Source organism: Chamaea fasciata, unplaced genomic scaffold (assembly GCF_029207755.1).
Source record: "Chamaea fasciata isolate MVZ Bird 193981 ecotype frontalis unplaced genomic scaffold, bChaFas1.0.hap1 SCAF_18, whole genome shotgun sequence".
NCBI classification, from domain to species: Eukaryota; Metazoa; Chordata; class Aves; order Passeriformes; family Sylviidae; genus Chamaea; species Chamaea fasciata.
In genome coordinates, this window is record NW_027094103.1 from 1,586,724 (window position 1) to 1,607,029 (window position 20,306).

Here is a 20,306-nt window from a genome sequence, read left to right on the forward strand (position 1 = left end):
ACACCCAGACCTTCCTCAGTGTCCATGACCATCCGGCCATGGTGTCACATCCTCTGGATGTGAACAGAGTCACATCTGACACCTCCAAAACCCAGCCCTCACAGATTTGGGAAGCATTTCCTCCCTTATCCCCATCTCCTTTTCACTCTGGTTTTCCTCCTCCCAAGCTCACTGTATTTCTCAACAAGAAAACAAGAGGCAGCTCCACTTTTCTGCTGATGATTTTGTGTTCAGGGGCACGAAACAGTTTTAGGTTTTATTTGCTTTGCAATCATCCTGAAGTGCAACACCCCAGCATGGCTGTGTCCCAAAATGTCTCCAGGGGATTCAGTGTGCACAGATGCTGGCATGGGGCATCTCTGCCACCCCCTGATGCCATGGAGATGGGATTTAAGTACATCCATCCCAGTTCACCCACCACACAACCTCGAGCATTCCAAGAAAGAGGAATGGACATTTTCCTCTGTCATCTCACACAACCTCTCAAGGGAAATATCCCTGTCCATGGCAAGGGCTTGGGATGAGGTGAGCTTTGGGGTCCCTTCCAACCCCAACCATTCTGGGATTTTGTGGACTTTGGTTCCAACCTTCTTGTCCATTTTGAGCCAAGCCACCGTGTCCTTGATCGTGTACTGCAGCCCGAAGAACCAGGTTTCCCGCAGTCCCAGTGTCCTGCACACCAGATCAAACAGGTCCTTCCCTTTCCACTTCACCTGCCACAGAGCAAATAGGAAGCAGAGTTATAAAGATGGATTTCAGAACTTCTCTCTGTTCAACCAAATGCACTGTTTTCACTTCACAAGGTCAACTTTAACCCCCCTGCAAATGCACCTGGTACAGACATGAAAACACCCTAAGGAGGAACACGTTACCTCCTTCCATCTGATCTCATCTGCAGATCACCAGCTCCTCCCTCAGCAGGAAACTGAGATGTGATTTCCCCCCTTTTCCAACAAACGACACTGTCAAGCCCCTGTTTCTTGCCCTGGGAAACTAAGGGTTCATTTAGGCTCTTGTTGAGCTCAGGTTTAGGCTCCTGACATGTTTACGTTCCTGCCTGTTGCCAGAAGGGAATAAAAATCCCTTTGAACTGCCCCTTGGTGGCTTTAATGTGTCTCCCTACAGGCCCAGGAAGCCCTGCACAAGCACCACCACCAACAGAACGGGTTCAGAGAGAGGAGCCACAAAATCAGCAGTGACACAATCCCTGCACGGAGCACAGAGCCACCAGACCCTGCACAGACAGAAGGGAAAAAGAGCTCCAAAATCCCCATCATTACCACTGAAGTCAGCGGTTCTCTGGGAGCACATTTTGATAGAGTCAAACTGCATTTTCTGCTGAAAATGTTGGTGACAAAAGCAGCCAAGGAGCAGAGAAAATTGGTCCTGCTCAAGGACCGTGTCCTTCGAGCAATCCTGCAGCTGCATCCATGATGCTACTGAAGTTTGCTCATAAAACCGGGAGGTGTTGGGAGGCAGAGAGGTGAAGAGGGACATAAACCACATGAATCTAATATGCCAAAGCCACTTTCGTCTTCCATCTGCATGCTGAAAACAATTGCTGGACCGAGACATATGGCCATTACTCCAAAGCCCTTGGGCAAACAGACCTCGAGCACTCTCTTGTCACTACAGCTCAATCCTGGTGCCACCTGGACACATCAATATTAACGCCGGGGCCGCTCCCGCTGTCACCCACTGCCGCCTTGTGGGCACAGCCAGGCCCAGCTCAGCCAAGCTCTGCCTTTCAGCGATGGCTCCGTCACTGCTCTCCCCCTTCCCAGAGAGCACGGAGACACACACGCTGACAGTCCCGGAATAGGACAAAGCCGACACCACCCTCCCGACAAACACCGCCCCCGGACCGCTCGCCGCAATCCGGATCGGGCGCTGTCAACACCTCGGGGTCAAAACGCCAGGAGCAGCAAGTGTGGCAGTGCTGTAATTATAACCCCCCTAATTTCACACATTTCACTATCCTCCAGCCCCCGGGATGGGCTCCAGCTCGGCACAGGATGGCTCAGACTGCAGAAGATCTTTTCCTGACTATGATTTTAAGTGGGAGGTTAATTCGAGGGCTCAGACAAAACAGAGTGAGACCCATTAAAAGAGCTATTTGGTACCATTTTTGCAGGCACATAAAAGCAGGCTGCCAGCAAAAGGCTATTTCTTCACTAAACTGCTTTGTATAAAGCATTATGGGCTGTTTTTCCTTCTCGAAGACCGTATTTCAGTCTCAGCACAGCAGTGCCTCCACCAAACCTTCTCAGGACAGGCTCCTGCCTGGGACATTCCTCCACATCCCATCGGATTAGTGCGTTAAACCTGGAATTTCCACCGGCTGTGACTCCTCACTGAGCCAGCTCAGGTACCCAAACCGTGCCCAAGAGCTGACAGGACCCAAAGGTCTCCTCTCAAAACACAAACCGCCAGTTTGTTTTGAGGAGCAGCACTGAGGAGTAAAGCAGGAGCTTTGTGCAGTTTTCACCCCTGCGTTTTTAACTTGGTGATGGGAATTTGGAATGGTTTGGGTGGGAAGAGACCTTAAAGATCATCCAGTGCCATCCCCTGCCATGGGTAGGGACACCTTCCACTATCCCAGACTGCTCCAAGTCCTGTCCACCCTCGCCTTGGACACTGTCAGGGATCCAGGGGCAGCCACAGCTTCTCTGGACAACCCCTGCCAGGGTCTCAGAGCTGGATTTGCTCCTGACACCTAACCTAAATCTCTCCCCTTTTAGTTTAAAACCATTACCCCTTCCCCGATCATTATCTGCCTGCATTAAAAACTCTCTCTCCTTTGTTTACAAGCCCCCCTTAAGGGACTGTATTTCAAGTGAGGCTTCTGCTGCTGCATTTTACACCAGTGCTTTGTCACCACGCGTTTCTGTGGTGGCAGGAATAGACATTTAACGTTCCTGCACAATGCTCAAGACTCCAGCCATAACAGAGCACAGATCCTCCCCAACTGCGCTGAATTACCTTCATTAAATATATCAATGATCAGCAGCCACCTTTATTCCAACAGACGTGATTTCCCTCCACACCTCGGTACTTAAAATAACGATCTGCATTCAAGTGGCATCTTTTGACAGCTGAACTCCAACTGCTTTACAGACACCCAGGACCTCAGCCCTCCTCACTCATACTTTTACAGGCTTTGCATCATTAACTGCCACATTCTGTGGTTGTAAACTACTAAATAGAAAGCCCCTGCAGGGCATGAGGGGATGGACAGAGCTGCTGTCCAGAGAGCCTGGGGGACAGTCAGGACAGGCTGGCCGTTCCCATCCACCCTGCGTCCGTCACGCCATTCTCTGCACGGCCCTCAAGTGACACCTGAAGCACAAAGATGATTTTACAAGCCATTCTGAGCTCCTGAAAACAAAACTAAGGAGCTCAGAGCAGAAAAATAACCTTCTCAGCCGTATACTGGGGTAGCTGGCACAATGCTGTAACAAAGCTCCATCTCCAAGCAAAAAGCTACATCATGATAACCTCGACATGACTCTCAGGACAGAGCGGGATGCACCACTCCAGCATCCTCCCTTTGCTGCAGGCATCACCTCTGACATTTGCAGCTCCTTCCCCATTAGCAGGAACACAGAATGGGTGGCTGCAGGGATTCAGGAGTCACAGAAGGGACACGGGAATGAAATGAAGTGCTTTATAAACAGGCTGTTACTCCACCGAGCTGTTTGTGTTCTTTACTAAGTACAGACCGGTTACAATCTATCAGCAAAGCATTTTAAATTAACAGCACTAAACACTTAAAACTCTGCAGCCAGTGGCTAGAACGGAGTATTTCCAGTCCAGATTATTGGCATCATCTTTTTCTCTGGCGGAGACGGCGCATTTGGCATCTATTAACAGGGTTTGCATTATTTATTAACCTGCACCGGGAGTCATTTCCAACTCGCAGGCAACTGCGCGATTTATTTCGGAGCATAACCTCTCTGTCAAGTTTCACAACTGCTCCTCAGCTCCCGACTCGATAAAGCGGCTCCAAAAACGAGCAGAAGGGTTGTCTGGTCCTCTCATCAGGGGGCAACATGGAGGGAGGGCAAGCCAGGGAATGGAGCTGTGTTGGAAGGTTTAGATGGAGATCAGGAAAGGTTCTTCCCCCAGAGGGTGCTGGCACTGCCCAGGCTCCCCAGGGAATGGGCACGGCCCCGAGGCTGCCAGAGCTCCAGGAGCCTTTGGACAGCGCTGCCAGGGATGGCCTGGGTGGGATTGTTGGGGGGTCTGGGCAGGGACAGGGGCTGGGCTGGATAATCCCTGTGGATATTGCACAATTTTAAGAAATGGGCAGCAAGGGACAAGGGGTTGCAACCATCCTGTATGGAGAGAGTTGAGAGAGGGGTTTACACAGAAAAGAGATTCCCAAAACACTGTCAGGCTGATGCTTTCCTTCCAACAATGTCAAATGTGGTAAAGGGGAGGCAAGAGGGATGGGTTCAATTTAATATTTAGGTTCGTCACACAAGAGGCTCTCCTAGGAGAAGAGGGAGCTGCCCAAACTCCAGGAGACAGAACCTGGCTCTGCTCAGGGGGTACAGATGAAGATCTCACCTTCTCCCCATCACAAACACAAACCTCTGGAGCTTCAGCACTTCCTGGGATCGGGATAGGCAATAAGGGCACAAGCAAGTGAGCAGGGGACACCAAGGCTCAGCTGCTTCCCAGGGAAACCCACAGCAGCCATCCCTGCACACCCCACCCACGGGACAAGGTTAACACACAACCTTGAAGAAATGACTCACATTTACTGAGTATTTTACTGTACCGATTTACCCGTAAATAACACAGAAAATGGCTTTTTGCTTTGCAGATAATTTTATTAGGTGTTAGCTCTGTGCTAGGGATGCAAAGAGAGGCAAGGGCCCCTGCTGTGACACAACAGCCAAAGGACTGCTGGGAAAAGGGGACCAAGCCCCAGGAAAAAGTGCTCAGAGTGAAGTTATTCCTGTTTAGAATCAAATTTTAATGAGAGAACACGACAACTCTTCACTGAAACAGGGATGGAAAGGACCAAATGGAAAGAGCTGGGCCTGAGCAGAGCATCCCTCCACTAACCACCTGGGAATGAGGAGATGGATGTAGGCTGTAGCTATTCCAAAACCCTGTCCCACAGAGACGCCCAAACCACCCAGCCACAACAGTTTACAACTGAAATGGAGATGATTTTGAGACTGCAGACCATACTTATTTCTCCTTCTGGACCTGAATGATAACCACAGTGCCACAGACAACCATTTGTTTAGATTTAAAGCCCATTTGGAGCAAACAGGGAATCAAAATTGTAATATTCGTCAATTTTGTTTCAAATAAAGTGATGTCAAATATTTTCAACTGCCACTTACTGAGTCACAAGGCAGGGCTGTAAAAGTTATTTTTATTTACTAATGCTACACGACAACTCGATAACGAGCTTTTAATTAAAACCTATTTCTGTTAACCACCGAGGAGGCCAGAAACGCGCCCAGGCATGAGGATACAGATGGTGCAGCCAAGCACGTTCCGCGGTGTCTGCCCGAGACAGAGACGGAGCGGGAACACTGTGACCAGACAGAGCCAGGGGAGAGGCAGGGGACAACACCTGGTGACAATGTGCCCTCTGCCCCGCTCAGGTGAGAGCCCACCTGCAGAGCTGCCTCCAGCTCCAGGGGCACAACACAGGAAGGACCTGGAGCTGCTGGAGAGAGTCCAGAGGAGGCCACAGAGATGCTGCCAGGGAGAGCTCAGAGCCCCTTCCAGGGCCTAAAGGGGCTCCAGGAGAGCTGGAGAGGGACTGGGGACAAGGGATGGAAGGACAGGACACAGGGAATGGCTTCTCACTGTCAGAGTGTTCCTTGTAAGCACAGACTGAAGCTGTGGCTGCCCCTGGATCCCTGGAAGTGTCCAAAGCCAGGCTGGACGGGGCTTGGAGCAACCTGGGATAGCAGAAGGTGTCCCTGCCCATGGCAGACGATGGTACTGGATGATCTTTAAGCTCCCTTCTGACCCAAACCATTCCACAACTCCATGTCCCAAAGCCTCACCCCACTCTGTAAGTTGGGCTCACACAGATGAGGAGTTACGGGGTCAAGCAGCAGCTCAATGCAGAGCAAGAAGCTCCAAGGGGACGAAAGGAGGATGTGGATCCTGCAGGGAGCTCTGCCGAGGATGCACAGAGCTGTAACACTGGCCAGAGCTCTCTGTGCTGCACTTACACATCTGCAGCACACCACTGCTCCCTGCCCCAAGCCCTCCCTGATGCAGGAGCTGATTGCTGATGGGGTGTTTCAGGCCAGCCTGACCTGCTCTGAGGAGCCCTGACACACTGCTGAGCTCAGAACACACACAGCTCACCCAGGCAGGAGAGGGGCAGCCAGCCCCTCACCTCGGGGTGATGCCAGGTTAAATACCTCTCTTCCCATTTCCAAGGCTGTGGGATTCCCTACCAGTGTTGCCTCTCAGCTCCAAGGAGATTATTCCCAGGGCTGCTTCCCTGTTCAAGTACCTTTAATTTCAAAAATCACCTACTTGAAAGACACTGCCTGTGTAAAGAAAAAAAAAAAAGAGGTATTAAAGAGCATCAAAACTGGAGTCTACACACCAAAAGAGAAACATTTACTGTCCCAAATGCCCTCCTCCCTCCTTCCCCTCTGCATCAACACATCTCTGGATTAATTAACAGAGTCTGGGGATTGACAGCAGTTTTAAACAGTCTTTGGAGAGAAGTAACAGGAGTTTCCAACTGGCTTGGAAGAGGCAGTGATGGGAACAGGGGATCCAAATAATTTTTGAGGCGCAGGGTGAGGCACCAAAGCCAGAGGATCCACGTCCATAAGTCACAAGCACAATTAGGGGAATGAACTGCACCAAGCAAGATGCCTCCAAAACATTAACTCCCAAATGTCACTGGTGTGGATCAGAAATTATGAGGTTTTGAGGCATAAACCCCTCCAAGACATGAGTGAGGAAACAGCCCTCACCTGGTGTGTCTCAGCTTCAAAGAGAACCGCTCATGCTCCTGAGTGCTGGCACAAAATCAGGACACACGGGCACATGAGGGAACCAAACACTGACCTGACAGCTGGTATCCCAACAATTTATTGGAAATCATGCCCTAGCTGAGGGGGATTATTTCTCTCAGCTTTTTTAAACTGCTGTTCCTGCACACAGACTGGTGTTTTCCTGTTAAGTTTGTGTCCCACTCACAGAAGCTTTGCAGCATCAAGAGGTCACTGTCCCTACCAGCACTCTGCTGCCTGAAATTGTAAATGCCTGGATCTTTATAAACCCCCTTCCAAGTATCCTGCAATGCAGAAGGAAGCCAAGGGCATTCCACTCCCTGATTTCCTCTTCCTGCCTTTTCATTTTGGTGCAGTGACTGGACACATCTCAAAACTCAGCTCGGATTTACGAAACCAGCTCTTCCTCAAAAACTCATTTCCACCCAGATTTCCACCACCAAATCCTGGGTTGTTCCTGTTCCAGAGGATGAGCTTTGCAGCTCAGCGACACAACTCTCTGTGTCTGGTGACAAAGGGACAGCACTCGGCCGAAATCAGAACTCTTCAACTTACAAGGGCTTTACACCCAACCTCGTCCAACTGGCTCTGCACCGAGTGGGGCACTGGGCTAAAATAAAGATCCCTTCCAACCAGGATTATCCTCTGGACAGAGAGAACAGCTTAAGCACTGAAGTAATAACAGGATACATGTTTAGACCAGCAAATACATCAGCACAAACCTGCCTCTTCTTGCTGCTTGAACACTTAAGCTGTTTCTCCAGACTGGCTGTAAAGCTTTTCCAATTCATTTTTAAGACGCCAAAGGATTAAGGTTGGGAAGCAGCTGGGCAGCGAGCTGCACCTTAATGGAGTGACCATCCCTGCAGGATTCAAGCCCGAGATCACAAACACAACAGAAAAGGGAAAACACCCTTTGGAAAGCAGGCTGTGGCTCTGAGATGGAGAGACACCGACAGGGCTGAGCGCTGCAAGAGGAAGAAATTGGCAAAGACACCCAGGAGGCCAAAGGAAAGATGGAGGGGTTCTCCCCTCAGCCAGGGAGCTGAGGGAAAAAATTGCACACGGGAGAGGGTGAGACCAACCTGACACCAGCTGCACCACACCTCTGCCATCCCACCAGAGATGTGGGATGAACAGCGCCTTGGATGTGAACTCAAAAATACCACGGGGTTTTCACTACTGAATGACTCCTGGAATGGTTTGGGTGGGAAGGGACCTTAAAGTCCATCTTGTTCCACCTCCCTGCCGTGGGCAGGGACACCTTCCACTATTCCAGGTGGCTCCAAGCCCTGTCCAACCTGGCCTTGGACACTGACAGGGATCCAGGGGCAGCCACAGCTGCTCTGGGCACCCTGTGCCAGGGCCTCCCCACCCTCCCAGGGAAGAGGGTTCCACATGGCTATCCAAGGTTCTCAGGAAGGTGAAGGCAGCTGGGGTTGCTTTAGCACAGAGATTCAAGAGCTATGCAAATGTCTACCCTTCCTCCAGATGTTATCAATTAATTAGGTACAGCTCAAACCTCCGAGATGGAAGTAACAAAAGGAAGACACTCACTTTGTGCCTCCAAGATTTCCCCAAACAAATTTTAAGTCTTTAAAGTGAAACCCCAACCGTGATTATTAATCTCCATTGCTGTGTTAGAAAGATTAAGATTTCATTTCTAGGAATTATTTTAGATTTAGGCTCAATTTAGAGACATCAACTGCAGAATAAACAGATGCAAAGCAGGTTTAATCCCTTAAAATGCACAGCTGGGGATTTCTAGGGAGCAGACTGAAAAATTAACACTGAGAAAGAAGGTGAGTCTTCAGCAGCTACAGCTGGGTCATGGAATTATGGAATATCCTGAGCTGGAGGAACCCCCAGGGATCATGAAAGACCAGCTCCAGATATGCAACAGATGAGCAGCTCTCTGTCCCTGCCAGCACGAGGCGCCACTCACAGGCCACAAAACACGCACCTCAAGACCCCCAAACTGCAGGATTCCCACTGCACCTCCTTCCACTGATCTCTCAAGTGTTTGTGAGGCAGATTTCCCCCTTCCTGCTGGGGCCAGCAGCTCCTTCCTGGCCAAAGACACCACAAAGCACACAGATAATGGGTAAACAGTGCTGCTCGCTCTTCTGGCAAACCCTGGGATAACGGCTGCATTCCTTCAGGGAAGAGCACTGTCTTTCCCAAAAATCACCTCTCCCACCCCACTGACTCTCAGCAGGGCACAACCTCCAACCCTGGCTGCAGGTCTCACAGTGGGTGTAGAGCAAGCCAAGCCCTTCCCTGGGCCACCTTCCCAGCCCCAGGACTCGGGGTGTGTCTGATCCCTCCGTCCAGAGATGTTTCTGCAGTCAGCAAAACAAGGAGCTTTCCCCAGAGCCTCCCAGGTGTGACACAAACACAGGGACAGAGATCCAGCCAGGGAGCCAGACGGCTCAGATGGAGCTTGGATAAAACTCTCACCTCAAGCTGGGCTGCCCTGGGCTTGGAGCAAGCCCAGGAGGTCACGGAGATGCTGCCAGGGCTGGAGCCCCTCTGCTCTGGAGCCAGCCTGGGAGAGCTGGGGGTGCTCACGTGGAGAACAGAAGGCTCCAGGGAGAGCTCAGAGCCCCTTCCAGGGCCTAAAGGGGCTCCAGGAGAGCTGGAGAGGGACTGGGGACAAGGGATGGAGGGACAGGACACAGGGAATGGCTTCCCAGTGCCAGAGGGCAGGGATGGATGGGATATTGGTGAAGAATTCCTGGCTGTGAGGGCGCTGAGGTCTGGCACAGGGTGCTCAGCAGCTGTGGCTACCCCTGGATCCTGGCAGTGTCCAAGGCCAGGCTTGGAGCAGCCTGGGACAGTGGAAGGTGTCCCTGCCCATGGCACAGGCTGGAACAGGACGAGCTTTAAGGTCCCGTCCCACCCAAACCATTCCATGATTCCATGAAAACTCACTCCTCACCTACAAGGTGTGAAACAGCCCCATCACCCACATCCATCCATCCATCCATCCATCCATCCATCCATCCATCCATCCATCCATCCATGCATCCATCCATCCCCCCCTCCTGCTCCATGCTGAAGGATGAGGCTGAATTCCCTCTGATCCCTCCAGACCCAGCTCCAGCACCGGCCAGGAGCCTCAGCAGGGCCACACTCACAGCTCCTGAGCTCCTTCCAGCCACAGAACTGTTTCTGCAGCAACAAGTTCCTTTGGCAGGAACCTCCCAGAAAAGTCAGCTGGAAATACAGCAGTTCCACAGTCAAATCCCAGGGGAACCTACCTCAAAACCACCCTGATCCCAGTGGGAAATGACACCCAGCCACCGAAATTAACAATTATTTACTTCCCGTCATCAGTCATTGCTGCAGCCACCACAAACCAGGAAAAACAGAGCCAGGACAGTCACACCCTGCTGGAATTGGGAGGTTCCCAAGGCTGCCTAAGAGCAGATCCTTAACCTCTAGGAAAAGCAGGAAGTTTTTCAAGGCTGAGAGGAGATTTCCACAGCAGGGAAATCAGTGATGACAAACGTCCCGTGGCTGACGGGCACTGGGATTCCATTTTGGGTCAGGCTAATGAAATACAAACTGTTAAATGAAGAGGTTGGAGTGGAGTTTCAATGTTTGTGTGGCCAACCCCTCTGGATCAGCTGGAAAAGCAGAGCACATCCCAGGGTCTGGCAGCAACGCCCCGAGAGAAGCTTTTACAAGGGCCCCAAAAAGGGAAATTATCACAGAAAAGCCAGACCCAACCCCCTGGAGCATCTCTCATGGTGAGCTAAGAGCTCAGGAAAATGCCAAAATTCTGTCCTTGGGTGTTTGGGGAGCACTCGGGAGCTGGATTCCTGTGGATTCAAACCTTAACAACGAGACTCCCCCAGCCCTGTGACAGCACAGTGCAGGGGTGGCCTGGGCTGGGATGGCAGGAGAGCACTGGACTGGAGCCCAAATGAAGCTGGATTGTAAGGAGAATAAAGCTGAATTATAACCAGGATAAAGCTGAATTATATCCAGAATGAAGCTGAATTATAGCCAAAGTATGGGATGAATTATAAACAGAGTAATGCCAAATTGTACCCAGAGTGAGACCGAATTACAACCGGAATGAAGCCAAATTATAACCCAAATAAAGCTAAATTACACCTGGAGTGAAGATAAATTATTGCCAGAATAAAGCTGAATTATACCCAAACTATAAACTTAATTATAACAAGAACAATGCCAAATTATACCCAGGACAAAGCCAAATTACACCCAGAAAAAAGCCAACTTATGACCAAAACAATGCTGAATTACACACATAATAAGGATTAATTACAAGCAAAACAATGCCAAACTACAACCTGGATACAACTGAATCGCACACACAGTAATACTGAATTCCAACCAAAACAAAGCCAAGTCATGGCCAAAGTAAAGCCAAATGACACCGATTCGTAACCAAAACAAAGGTGAACTACAACCAAAGAAAAGCCGAATTATAACCAGAATAACGTGCCATTATAACCCAAATCACACCGAATCCCCCCAGGATAACGCTGATTTATAACCAGACCGAGGCGGTGCCGCGGCCGGCCCGGGGCAGGCCCCGGGGGTGCCGGCCGGGGGCTCCGGGCCCCTCAGGGGTGTCTGGGGGGCTCCATCCCCCCTCAGCGGGACCCCCGTGCCCCGCGCCCGCGCGGGCCGTCACCTCGCAGCTGAACTCCATCTCGGCGTCCATGGTGGCGATGCGCACGGTGAACGTCTTGGGCTGCTTGCGCTTCAGGGAGCTGAAGCTCATGCGGGACGCGATGGCCCCGGCCATGGCGGAGCGGCGCGGTCAGCGCGGCGGCGGCGCCATGGCGGCCAGGCCCCGCCCCGCCGCCGCGCCATTGGCCGCGCTGCGCGGTGGGCCCGCCCCTGCCGCGCATTATAGCCAATAGAAAAGGTTCTGCTGGAGAGGCGGGAGCAGAAGCCAGTATGATTGGGTGGAGAGGACGCCGCTCAAGAAAAGGGGCGGGGTGAGGCGGGGCCATGAAGCGCGACTGTGGAAGCGATGAGGCGTGGCGGTGTCGCCCCCTGGCGGCGGGCGGAGCGCGCTGCAGGAGCGAGCGTGAGAGGGGGCGGGCACCAGGACCCGGCGTGGGGACACGGGGACACGGGGTCGCGGGGACGCGGGGACACGGGGACACGGGGACACGGGGTCGCGGGGACGCGGGGACACGGGGACACAGGGACACGGGGACGCCGGGACACGGGGACACGGGAGGGCGTCAGGAGAGGTGTGAGGTGTTAGGGGTGCGCGGGGTGTCCGAGATCCGGGGATATCCGGCGTGTCTGGGCGGTCTGTGGGGAGTCCGGGTTCTCTGGGTCAGTGGCGTGGCCGGGCTCAGTGGCGTGGCCGGGGTCCCCGGGGTCAGTGCAGTGTCCAGGGTCTGTGGGGAGTCCGGGGTCCCCGGGATGTCTCCGGGACCACGAAGTGTCAGGAGTCCGTGGGGTGTCAGGGATCTGGGGGTGTCCGGGGGCGTCCTGGGGTGTGCAGAGGCCGTGGGGTGTAAGGGTCCTTGGGGTGTCAGGGATCCCTGAGATGTGTGGGGTTTGTGGGTCCGTGAGGTCCTCGAGGTGTCCCGGCTGCCGTGGGGCGACCCCGTGTCACGGGTGTCCCCAGTGCCGTGGGTGTTCCGCAGGGCGGGGTTCCCTGGGTGACACGGGACGCGCGGTGCTGTCCCCTCGGTGGTTGCCGGGGCGAGGGGACCCACGCGGTCCCGAGGGGACCCGGGTGCCCGGGCTCGTGGGTGGGGGCAGAGACTGGGAGCAGCGCCCGGGCGGGCGGGGACACGGGACAGGACTGGGACGAGAACGGGGACCGGGACTGCGGCTGGAAGCAGCGCGGGACAGCGGGACGGGGTTGCCACCGATACCGGGACACGGGACGGGGCTGGCAACAGAACCAGCCGCGGTAATGGAACCGGGACCGTCACTGGGATGATGGGACAGTGGCTGGGACCCGTCACCAGGGCAAGGGGACGGGACCCCGGCCGGTGTGGGATAACGGGCTGGGAACTGGGGCGAGCATGGGGGAACGAAACAGAAACTGGGACCCTCTCAGAGTGACTGGGACGGAAACGAAGCCCAGCACGGGGACAACGGGAGGGACTGGGATCAGTTCAGGGTTACTAGGACGGGAACTGGGACCCGTTTAGGGTTACTGGGACGGGAACTGGGACCAGCACAGGGATTACGGGGTGGGAATTAGGACGGAGGGGTTGAGGGATACTGGGACGGAAACTGGGACCTTCACGGGGATAACGACACTGGAACTGGAATCAGCCTGGAGTAACGGGACAGGAACTGAGACCAATTCGGGGTTACTGGGAAAGGAACTGAGACCAGTTCAGGGTCACTGGGATAGAAACTGGGACCAGCACAGGGGGACGGGGCGGACCTGAACCCGTCAGGTTCGGGAGGAGGAAGGGACGAGAAGCCCCCCCCCCCGACACCCCGGGGGGACCCAGGCGTCCGGGAGCGGCTCCCGCCCCCGCAGCGGGAAGAACGGGGCCTCTGTCCCCGCGGGGACAATGGGGACATTGACGGGGACCCCCCGGCCCCCCGCTGCCCCCGCAGGACCCCCCATGGCTGAAAGCGACAACTCCGCCCGCCGGGAGCGCGCCCCCGCTGGACCCCGCACCCAGGTGGGAAACTGGGGAACCACGGGGGGAAAGGGGGGTTGTAGGGGTTGGGGAGGGGGGGGTTTGGGGAACCCTGGGCATCCCAGTGAGCTCGAGGGGCCATGTGGAGCGTTGGGGTGTTCGGGGGAGCCCAATGCTCCATAGGGAACAATGGGGCATAAGGGGGGAGCTCTGGGCTGCTGGGGGGATATTGTGGGGTACAAAGATAAATTGGGGTAGGAGGGCTGGTAGACACCCTGGCGGCCTGGGGGGCTGTAGGGGTGCTGGGGACCCTTCCTTGGCCCCCCGCCATGGGTGACCCCCCCTGCCCAGCCCTGCCGGCCCGTGCCGAGGGTCCATGCCTTTGGAAAGGGGGAGCAGGCGCTGCGGAGGGACCCCCGCACCCCCCCCGCCATGCAGGGCTGGCTGCACAAGCAGGTGAGGGGGGGCATGCGGGGAGGGTCGGGGAGGGGGCTCAGGGGCTCTATGGGGTTTGAGGTGCGGGATTCTGGGGGGTTTGTGGGTTTGGGGGACCTGGGGCGCTGGGGAGGAGCCGGAGTGTGTAAAGAGTTGAGAGGGCCTGGACTGTCAGGAGGCCGTGGGGACACGGGGCTTTGGGAGGAAATTACAGGGAGTTGGGGGACGTCAGTGAGCGGTGAGGGAGGGTTATGGGTTTTGGGGAGAACAGAGACACTTGGTCGGACCGGGCAGTGTGGGGCCGTTACGGGATCTGGGTGGAAGAGGGTGCCGGGGGGTTGTGGGGTTTGGGGGTCTGGCACGGCAGGGAGTCCTGAGGGGTGAGGAGGCTGGGGGGATCAGAAGGGACTGAGGTGGGGTCTGGGGCAGCAGAGGGTCCTGTGGTGGGATGGGCTGTGGGGGCTCAGCCCGCGTCTCCGCCCTCCGCTTCCCAGGACAGCTCGGGGCTGCGGCTCTGGAAGCGCCGCTGGTTCGTACTGGTGGATCTGTGCCTCTACTACTACCGGGGTGAGGGGGGGCAGGGGGCTCTGGAGGCTCCGGAGGGCGTGGGGATCCGGCGGTGAGGGGGTTTGGGTGACCTGGTGTCCCTGGGGAGTCAGCGATCCGGCGTGTCCCTGGGTCATTGGGGGTTCCCGGGAGGCTCAGCGGTCCTGGGGTGTTGGGCAGTCCCTGGAGGACCAGGAATCCTGGGGGACTGGGGGGTCCCTGTGGCGGTCAGGGGTCCCAGTGGGATCAAGGATCGCTGCGGCATTTGCGGGTCTCTGGGGGAGTCCGGGATCCCCCAGGGATTTGGAGTCTCTGCAGCATTGGGAATTCCTGGGGATTTTGGGTCTCTGGATGGATCAGGGATTCTGGCAGGATTGGGGGTCCCTGGGGCACTGGAGGTCTCTGGGGGCTTGATGAGGTCCTTGGTGGGGTTCTAAGGACTGGGGAACCCCGGGAGGTTTGGGGCCATCCGATGGCACTTCAGAGGAGGTCCCCGCCATCCCCCTGATGGTACTGGAGATCTCCGGGTACAGATGGGGACTCTGGTGTCCCTCATCGTGACCTTCTTCTGCCCCCCAGACAGCAGCGAGCAGCAAGTGCGGGGCGGCCTGCCCCTGCCCGGCTACGAGATCCGCGTCCTGCCCCCCGCCCCCCGCGCCCCCCAGTTCCTCTTCACGGTCAGCCCCGGCTCCCTGGGTCCCCGGATCCGGGGTGCCCTGGGTGGGGGGAGACGGGACCCGGACACCTGAGCCCCGTCTAACAGGATCCCCCATTCCCAGGCTGAACATCCGGGGATGCGGACGTACTGCCTGGGGGCAGAGACCCCCGAGGAACTGCACGCCTGGGTCTGCGCCCTGCGCCGGGGGGCATCGCCCCTGCCCGGGTGAGAGGGGTACGGGGGGCACCGGGGGGCCTGGGTCCATGGGGGAGGGTGGGGGGCACAGAGAGGGCCTGGGTTTCGAGGGGTTTGGGGGATCCCAGGCAGAGGGAGGAGGTTGGAGAGTTTGGGGAGGGGCAAAGAGGGTTTGAGGAATCTGAGGAGGGGGTCACAGAGGGTTTGTGGGGGTCACAGAGCCTTTGCCGGGGTCTTGGAGGCAGTTAACCCGCTAACTCTTGTTTCCTCCCCCGCTTCCAGCTCCCCCCGCTCCCTCTCCCGGCAGACACTGCAGGAACCCCGGGGTGCGGATCCTCCCTCGCCCCCATTGCACACGCACGGCCCAGGTGAAGGGCTCGGGGACCCACCCGTGCCCTCTCCTTGCTGCCCCCCAGGCCCTCCACTGCCCCACAGCGAGGTGAGATCTGGGGCGGCGCGGGGGGGAGAACTGGAATTACTATTGTGTAGGGGGAGATATGAGGGGGGCAAGCGCTGGGGTGATTGTGGTGCAGATCTGTGTGGTGAGGGGTTCATGGGGCAGAGCGGGAGGATTGAGAGATGGGAGGGGTTAGGGGGCAAAATGAGGGAGGCTATGGGGCAGGGTGAACTGTGGGGCAGAGGGGGGGCTATCGACCTAGTGGGGGAGGCTTTGGGGTAGAGAGAAGGGGCAATGGGGCAGAAGGGGGCTGTGAGAAGAGGGGGGTCTGGGGCAGGGGCGGCTCTGGGAACGCCGCAGGTGCGCCCGGAGCAGCGCTCCCTGTGCCCTCCCTCAGGTGCCCCCAACCCAGGAGGAGCCCCCGGTGCGGGGATGTCCCCCCAGGGCCGGGGACACGCCGGGGACACCGCGGGGAAGCCCCGAGCCCGCGCCCGCAGGTGAGAGAGACCCGGCCACGCCCCGGCCACGCCCCTCGGTGGAGATACCCCGCCCATTCTGACCCGCCTCCTCAGGGCGGAGCCCGAGGAAGCCCCGCCCTTCTGGAGCAGCCCCTCAGGCCCCGCCGGAGCGAGACATCGGGACCAATCGGCCACCGGCCTCTCCAACCGCCTCTTCTGATTGGCTGCCGAGCGCCGCCGGGCCCGCGGGCACCGCCCCCGCGCCAGCATCCAATGAAGCGTCGCGGCGGCGGTGGGCGGGGGCGGGTGGGCGTGGCTGGGCGCGCGAAGGTGTGGCCGGGCGGCCAATCAGAATCACGCTGCTGCAGGCCAGCTTCTGAGGGGGCGGGGCCGGGACGAGGGGGCGGGGCCCTGTGGGCACGCGCCGCGCGCGGCCCCGCCCGGGTGCGGAAGATGGCGGCGGGAGCGCGCGGCGGGAGCGCGGCGCTGCGGCGGCTGCGGGGCGGGGGCGCGGGCGCGGCCCCGCGGGGCGCGCGGTGAGTGGGGACCCCCGGGCGGGGATCACTGGAACCCTCGCCCTGAGAGCCCCCACGGCATCCTCGGATCCCTCATCCTCCCCCGAACTGTGCGTGCACCCCGCTCCCCGCATCTCCCCCGGCGGGGACACCCCGCATCCTCCTCCCCGCTGGACCCTGCAGCTCCCCCGGACCCCGCATCCCTCCTGCTCCCCACATTCCCCCGGGGGGAGACCCCACCTTTGAGCCCATGAGGCCCAGATCTCCCCCGCTCTTCGCATCCTCCGGGCGGGGACATCCGCACCCCGCTCCCCTGAGCCCTCCCGTTCCCCCCGGACTCCGCATCCCCCCGGGCCGGGACACCGTATCCCCTCTCCTGAGACCCCTGATCCCCAGCCTTGCTTCCGCATCCCCCCCGTTCCCCGCATCGCCCCGGGAGTCCCCTCCCCTCGCCCCCGCACCCCGCTCCCCTGGGCTTCTTGATCCTCCCCCCGGACCCGGCATCCTCCCCGGACTCCGGACCCTGCATTTCCCCGGATCGGGACACCCACACCCCGCTACCCTGATCACCCCTGCACCCCTCATCCCCTCCGGACCCCGCAGCCCCCCGCATCCCCCCGGGCGGGGACCCCGCACCCCCCGCCCCTGAGCCCCCTGAGCCCTCCCCGGACCCCGCCGCCCTCCCGGACCCCGCGGGCGGCCCCCAGAGTGGCCCCACGGTCGTTGCCTCGCTGGGGACAAAGGTCTGGCCGCAGCTCGGACCCGGGGCCGAGGGGCCCCGTTCCCCCCCCGCCACTGCCCTGCCGGGGAGCCCGACCTGCTCCGGGGCACCGGAGCCGCCCCTGGGGCTGCTGGGGACCCCCGGGGGACAGGCTGGGGGGAACCCCGGGGGACAGGCTGCTCCCATCACCCCGTGTCCCTTTGTCACCTTGCCGGTGGAAGGGTCACCAGCACTGGAGCAGTCCCTGGGTAAAGGGAATCCCACGGGGGGATGCCCCCATTGCCCCCTGTCCCCCTGCCCGTGGAGGGGTCACTGTCACTGGAGTGGCCATTGGGGCTGAGGGGCTCCCATGGGGGCTGTCCCCCTTGTCCCACACCCCCACACCAGTGTCCTTGCTCGGTTGGGCAGTGCAGCCCAAACCCCTCTGCATTCATGGGGACAGACTGGACCTGGGGGCAGAGTCACCCCAGAACAGGGGCAGGGCACCAGTATGAACTGGGCAGAAGTCAAGGAAGTCCCGGGGCTCCCTGGAAGCCGGACAATGGCGGCAGCTGCCCACAGGACTGGCAGTGAGGCCTCTGGATCCCGTTTTGCCATCCAGCCGGTCATTCCTGGTCGTTCCCGGTCATTCCCGGTGTCTCCCCTGCCCCGCTGTCCCACAGGGGGTACTCCAGGGATGCCGAGGGCAGCTGGTTCCGCTCCCTCTTCGTGCACAAGGTGGATCCACGCAAGGACGCACATTCCAACCTTCTCTCCAAGAAGGAGACCAGCAACCTCTACAAGATCCAGTGTGAGTGCTCCTGCTGGGAAGAAGGCAGGCACAGATGAGGTGCACCCCTCACCCCTTGGGACCCCCATTCCCGGATCCTTCCCCTTCCTTCCCCCCTTCCCAGCCCCTCTCTCCTGTCCCTGCAGTTCACAATGTGAAGCCGGAGTGCCTGGAAACCTACAACAAGCTGACGTGAGCACACGGAGGGGGCTTCCCAGCATCCCAGCGCGATGTTGGGGTGCTGTTCTGGAGTGAGAGGGGCAGGAGGGCTCCTGCAGGGCTCCCGGAGCTCCTGGGTGGATGTGTGTCCTTGTTCTGTGCCTCAGTTTCCTTCCCTGTGAAATGGATGCATCCCCCAGGCTGCACCAGATCCTGTGTGGGCAAACCCTGAGAGGGCAAAGAGGGGCAATGGGAGGGTTTGGGGGTGCTGCCCCCCACCCCACTGCCCCCCTCTGTGCCCCCACAGAGAAGAGGTGCTGCCCAAGCTCCACTCGGACCCCGACTACCCCTGTGACCTGGTGGGCAACTGGAACACGTGGTACGGCGAGCAGGACCAGGCAGGTGAGGGCAAGCAGCAGCTCCTGGCGCCTCTGCTGCCAAAGGCAGAGATTTTGGTGGGATTTTGGGGTGCTGCTCCCCTTGCCCACCCCAGAACCCCCTTTGCAGTGCACCTGTGGCGCTTCTCGGGCGGGTACCCGGCACTCATGGACTGCATGAACAAGCTCAGGCAGAACAAGGTACCACCGGGGTGGGGGCAAGACCCCTGTGCCCGGCACCCCTGGCCCGCATCGCCCCCACCCCGAAACCCCCGGCTGGGGCTGTCCCCAGGAGTACCTGGACTTCCGCAAGGAGAGGAGCCGGATGCTGCTGTCCCGCAGGAACCAGCTGCTCCTGGAATTCAGCTTCTGGAATGAGCCCCGGCCACGCCAGGGACCAAACATCTACGAGCTGAGGTCCTACAAGCTGAAGGTGGGGGTCAGCCTGTGCCTCAGGGGGGGTCTTCAGGCTGATATACCCCAGATTTTGGGGGGGCAGCCCCCCAAATTTCTCCTTTCTGGATGAGGAGACCCTGAGCTGGGTGAGCAGGGGGGTTCTGACTGGTTTTCCTCCTCCATTTCCAGCCAGGGACCATGATCGAGTGGGGCAACAACTGGTAAGTCACTGGTTTCCCAGCATGGAGGGATCCAAGGTGGGAAAAGCTCCCTCTGGAGAAGGGGGGACCCCTGGGGCAGGCCCATAGAATGTGTGCCCTGCTTTGTGCAGGGCTCGGGCCATTAAGTACCGCCAGGAGAACCAGGAGGCGGTCGGGGGCTTCTTCTCCCAGATCGGGGAGCTCTACGTGGTGCATCACCTCTGGGGTAAGGGGTGTCACCCTGGGGGACCCCTGCCCTGGGGGGCTGGGCTGGGGGGCTCAGGGTGCCAGCGCTGCCCTCTCCCCACAGCCTACAGGGATCTGCAGTCCCGGGAGGAGACGAGGAATGCGGCCTGGAGGAAGAGGGGCTGGGATGAGAACGTTTATTACACTGGTGAGTGGGACCCCCACGCCCTTTGGGGACCCCCTGCCCGTGCTGGGGACCCCCTGCCCTCACCTCTGTCTCCTCTCCTTCCCCAGTCCCGCTGATCCGGACCATGGAATCACGGATAATGATTCCCCTGAAGATCTCCCCGCTGCAGTGATTGGCTGTGCTGGGGGTGTCTCCCTGCACCCCCAGGGGCTCCCTGCCTGTGCCCTGGCCCTGCTGGGGAAGGGCTGGGGGGTTCCGCTCCCCCTGGCTCCCAGCTCTCTCCCCCACCCCATTTTGGGGTGCCCCGGTGGGGTTGAGAGCAGGGAGGGGAAGGTGGGAGCCCCCCATCCTATGGTGGGTCCCCAGGATGGTGCTGCTGGGGGGGGCTGGGCAGGCTGTGGAGGTGGGAGGGGCTTAATTGCTCCTGATGAGCCCAGCGGATGCCTTTGCTGCCAATTAAATATTTAATATGCTAAAGCC

General features: G+C 58.3%; 2 protein-coding genes across 9 annotated transcripts in view; one reads left to right on the forward strand and one right to left on the reverse strand.

Annotated features, from left to right (window-relative positions):
• Nucleotides 1-11,849, reverse strand: part of NF2 (NF2, moesin-ezrin-radixin like (MERLIN) tumor suppressor) — a 46,950-nt gene extending 35,101 nt beyond the window's left edge. For all 5 annotated transcript variants that reach the window (XM_066199590.1, XM_066199593.1, XM_066199589.1 and 2 more), the window contains exons 1-2: nucleotides 11,689-11,849; nucleotides 588-713 (exon numbers count right to left, since the gene is read on the reverse strand). In XM_066199590.1, coding sequence (XP_066055687.1) covers nucleotides 588-713; nucleotides 11,689-11,802 — 240 coding nt within the window. In that variant the 5' untranslated portion in view covers nucleotides 11,803-11,849. The remainder of the gene's footprint in view (nucleotides 1-587; nucleotides 714-11,688) is intronic.
• Nucleotides 11,850-12,549: 700 nt separating this feature from the next.
• Nucleotides 12,550-20,303, forward strand: NIPSNAP1 (nipsnap homolog 1). 4 transcript variants are annotated; one of them, XM_066199999.1, is made up of 18 exons: nucleotides 12,550-12,936; nucleotides 13,602-13,669; nucleotides 13,979-14,083; nucleotides 14,557-14,629; nucleotides 15,188-15,285; nucleotides 15,388-15,491; nucleotides 15,744-15,900; nucleotides 16,256-16,355; nucleotides 16,431-16,852; nucleotides 18,215-18,342; nucleotides 18,468-18,513; nucleotides 18,788-18,882; nucleotides 18,988-19,058; nucleotides 19,150-19,290; nucleotides 19,443-19,474; nucleotides 19,585-19,679; nucleotides 19,764-19,847; nucleotides 19,934-20,303. In XM_066199999.1, the coding sequence occupies exons 1-18, from the start codon at nucleotides 12,565-12,567 to the stop codon at nucleotides 19,996-19,998; spliced, it is 2,256 nt and encodes a 751-aa protein (XP_066056096.1). In that variant the 5' UTR covers nucleotides 12,550-12,564; the 3' UTR covers nucleotides 19,999-20,303. The 4 variants fall into 4 exon arrangements, with proteins under 4 accessions (XP_066056096.1, XP_066056097.1, XP_066056098.1 ...); XM_066200001.1 differs by having other exon boundaries at nucleotides 12,858-12,936; nucleotides 15,192-15,285; XM_066200000.1 differs by lacking the exon at nucleotides 13,979-14,083.
• The last annotated feature ends 3 nt before the right edge of the window (nucleotides 20,304-20,306 follow it).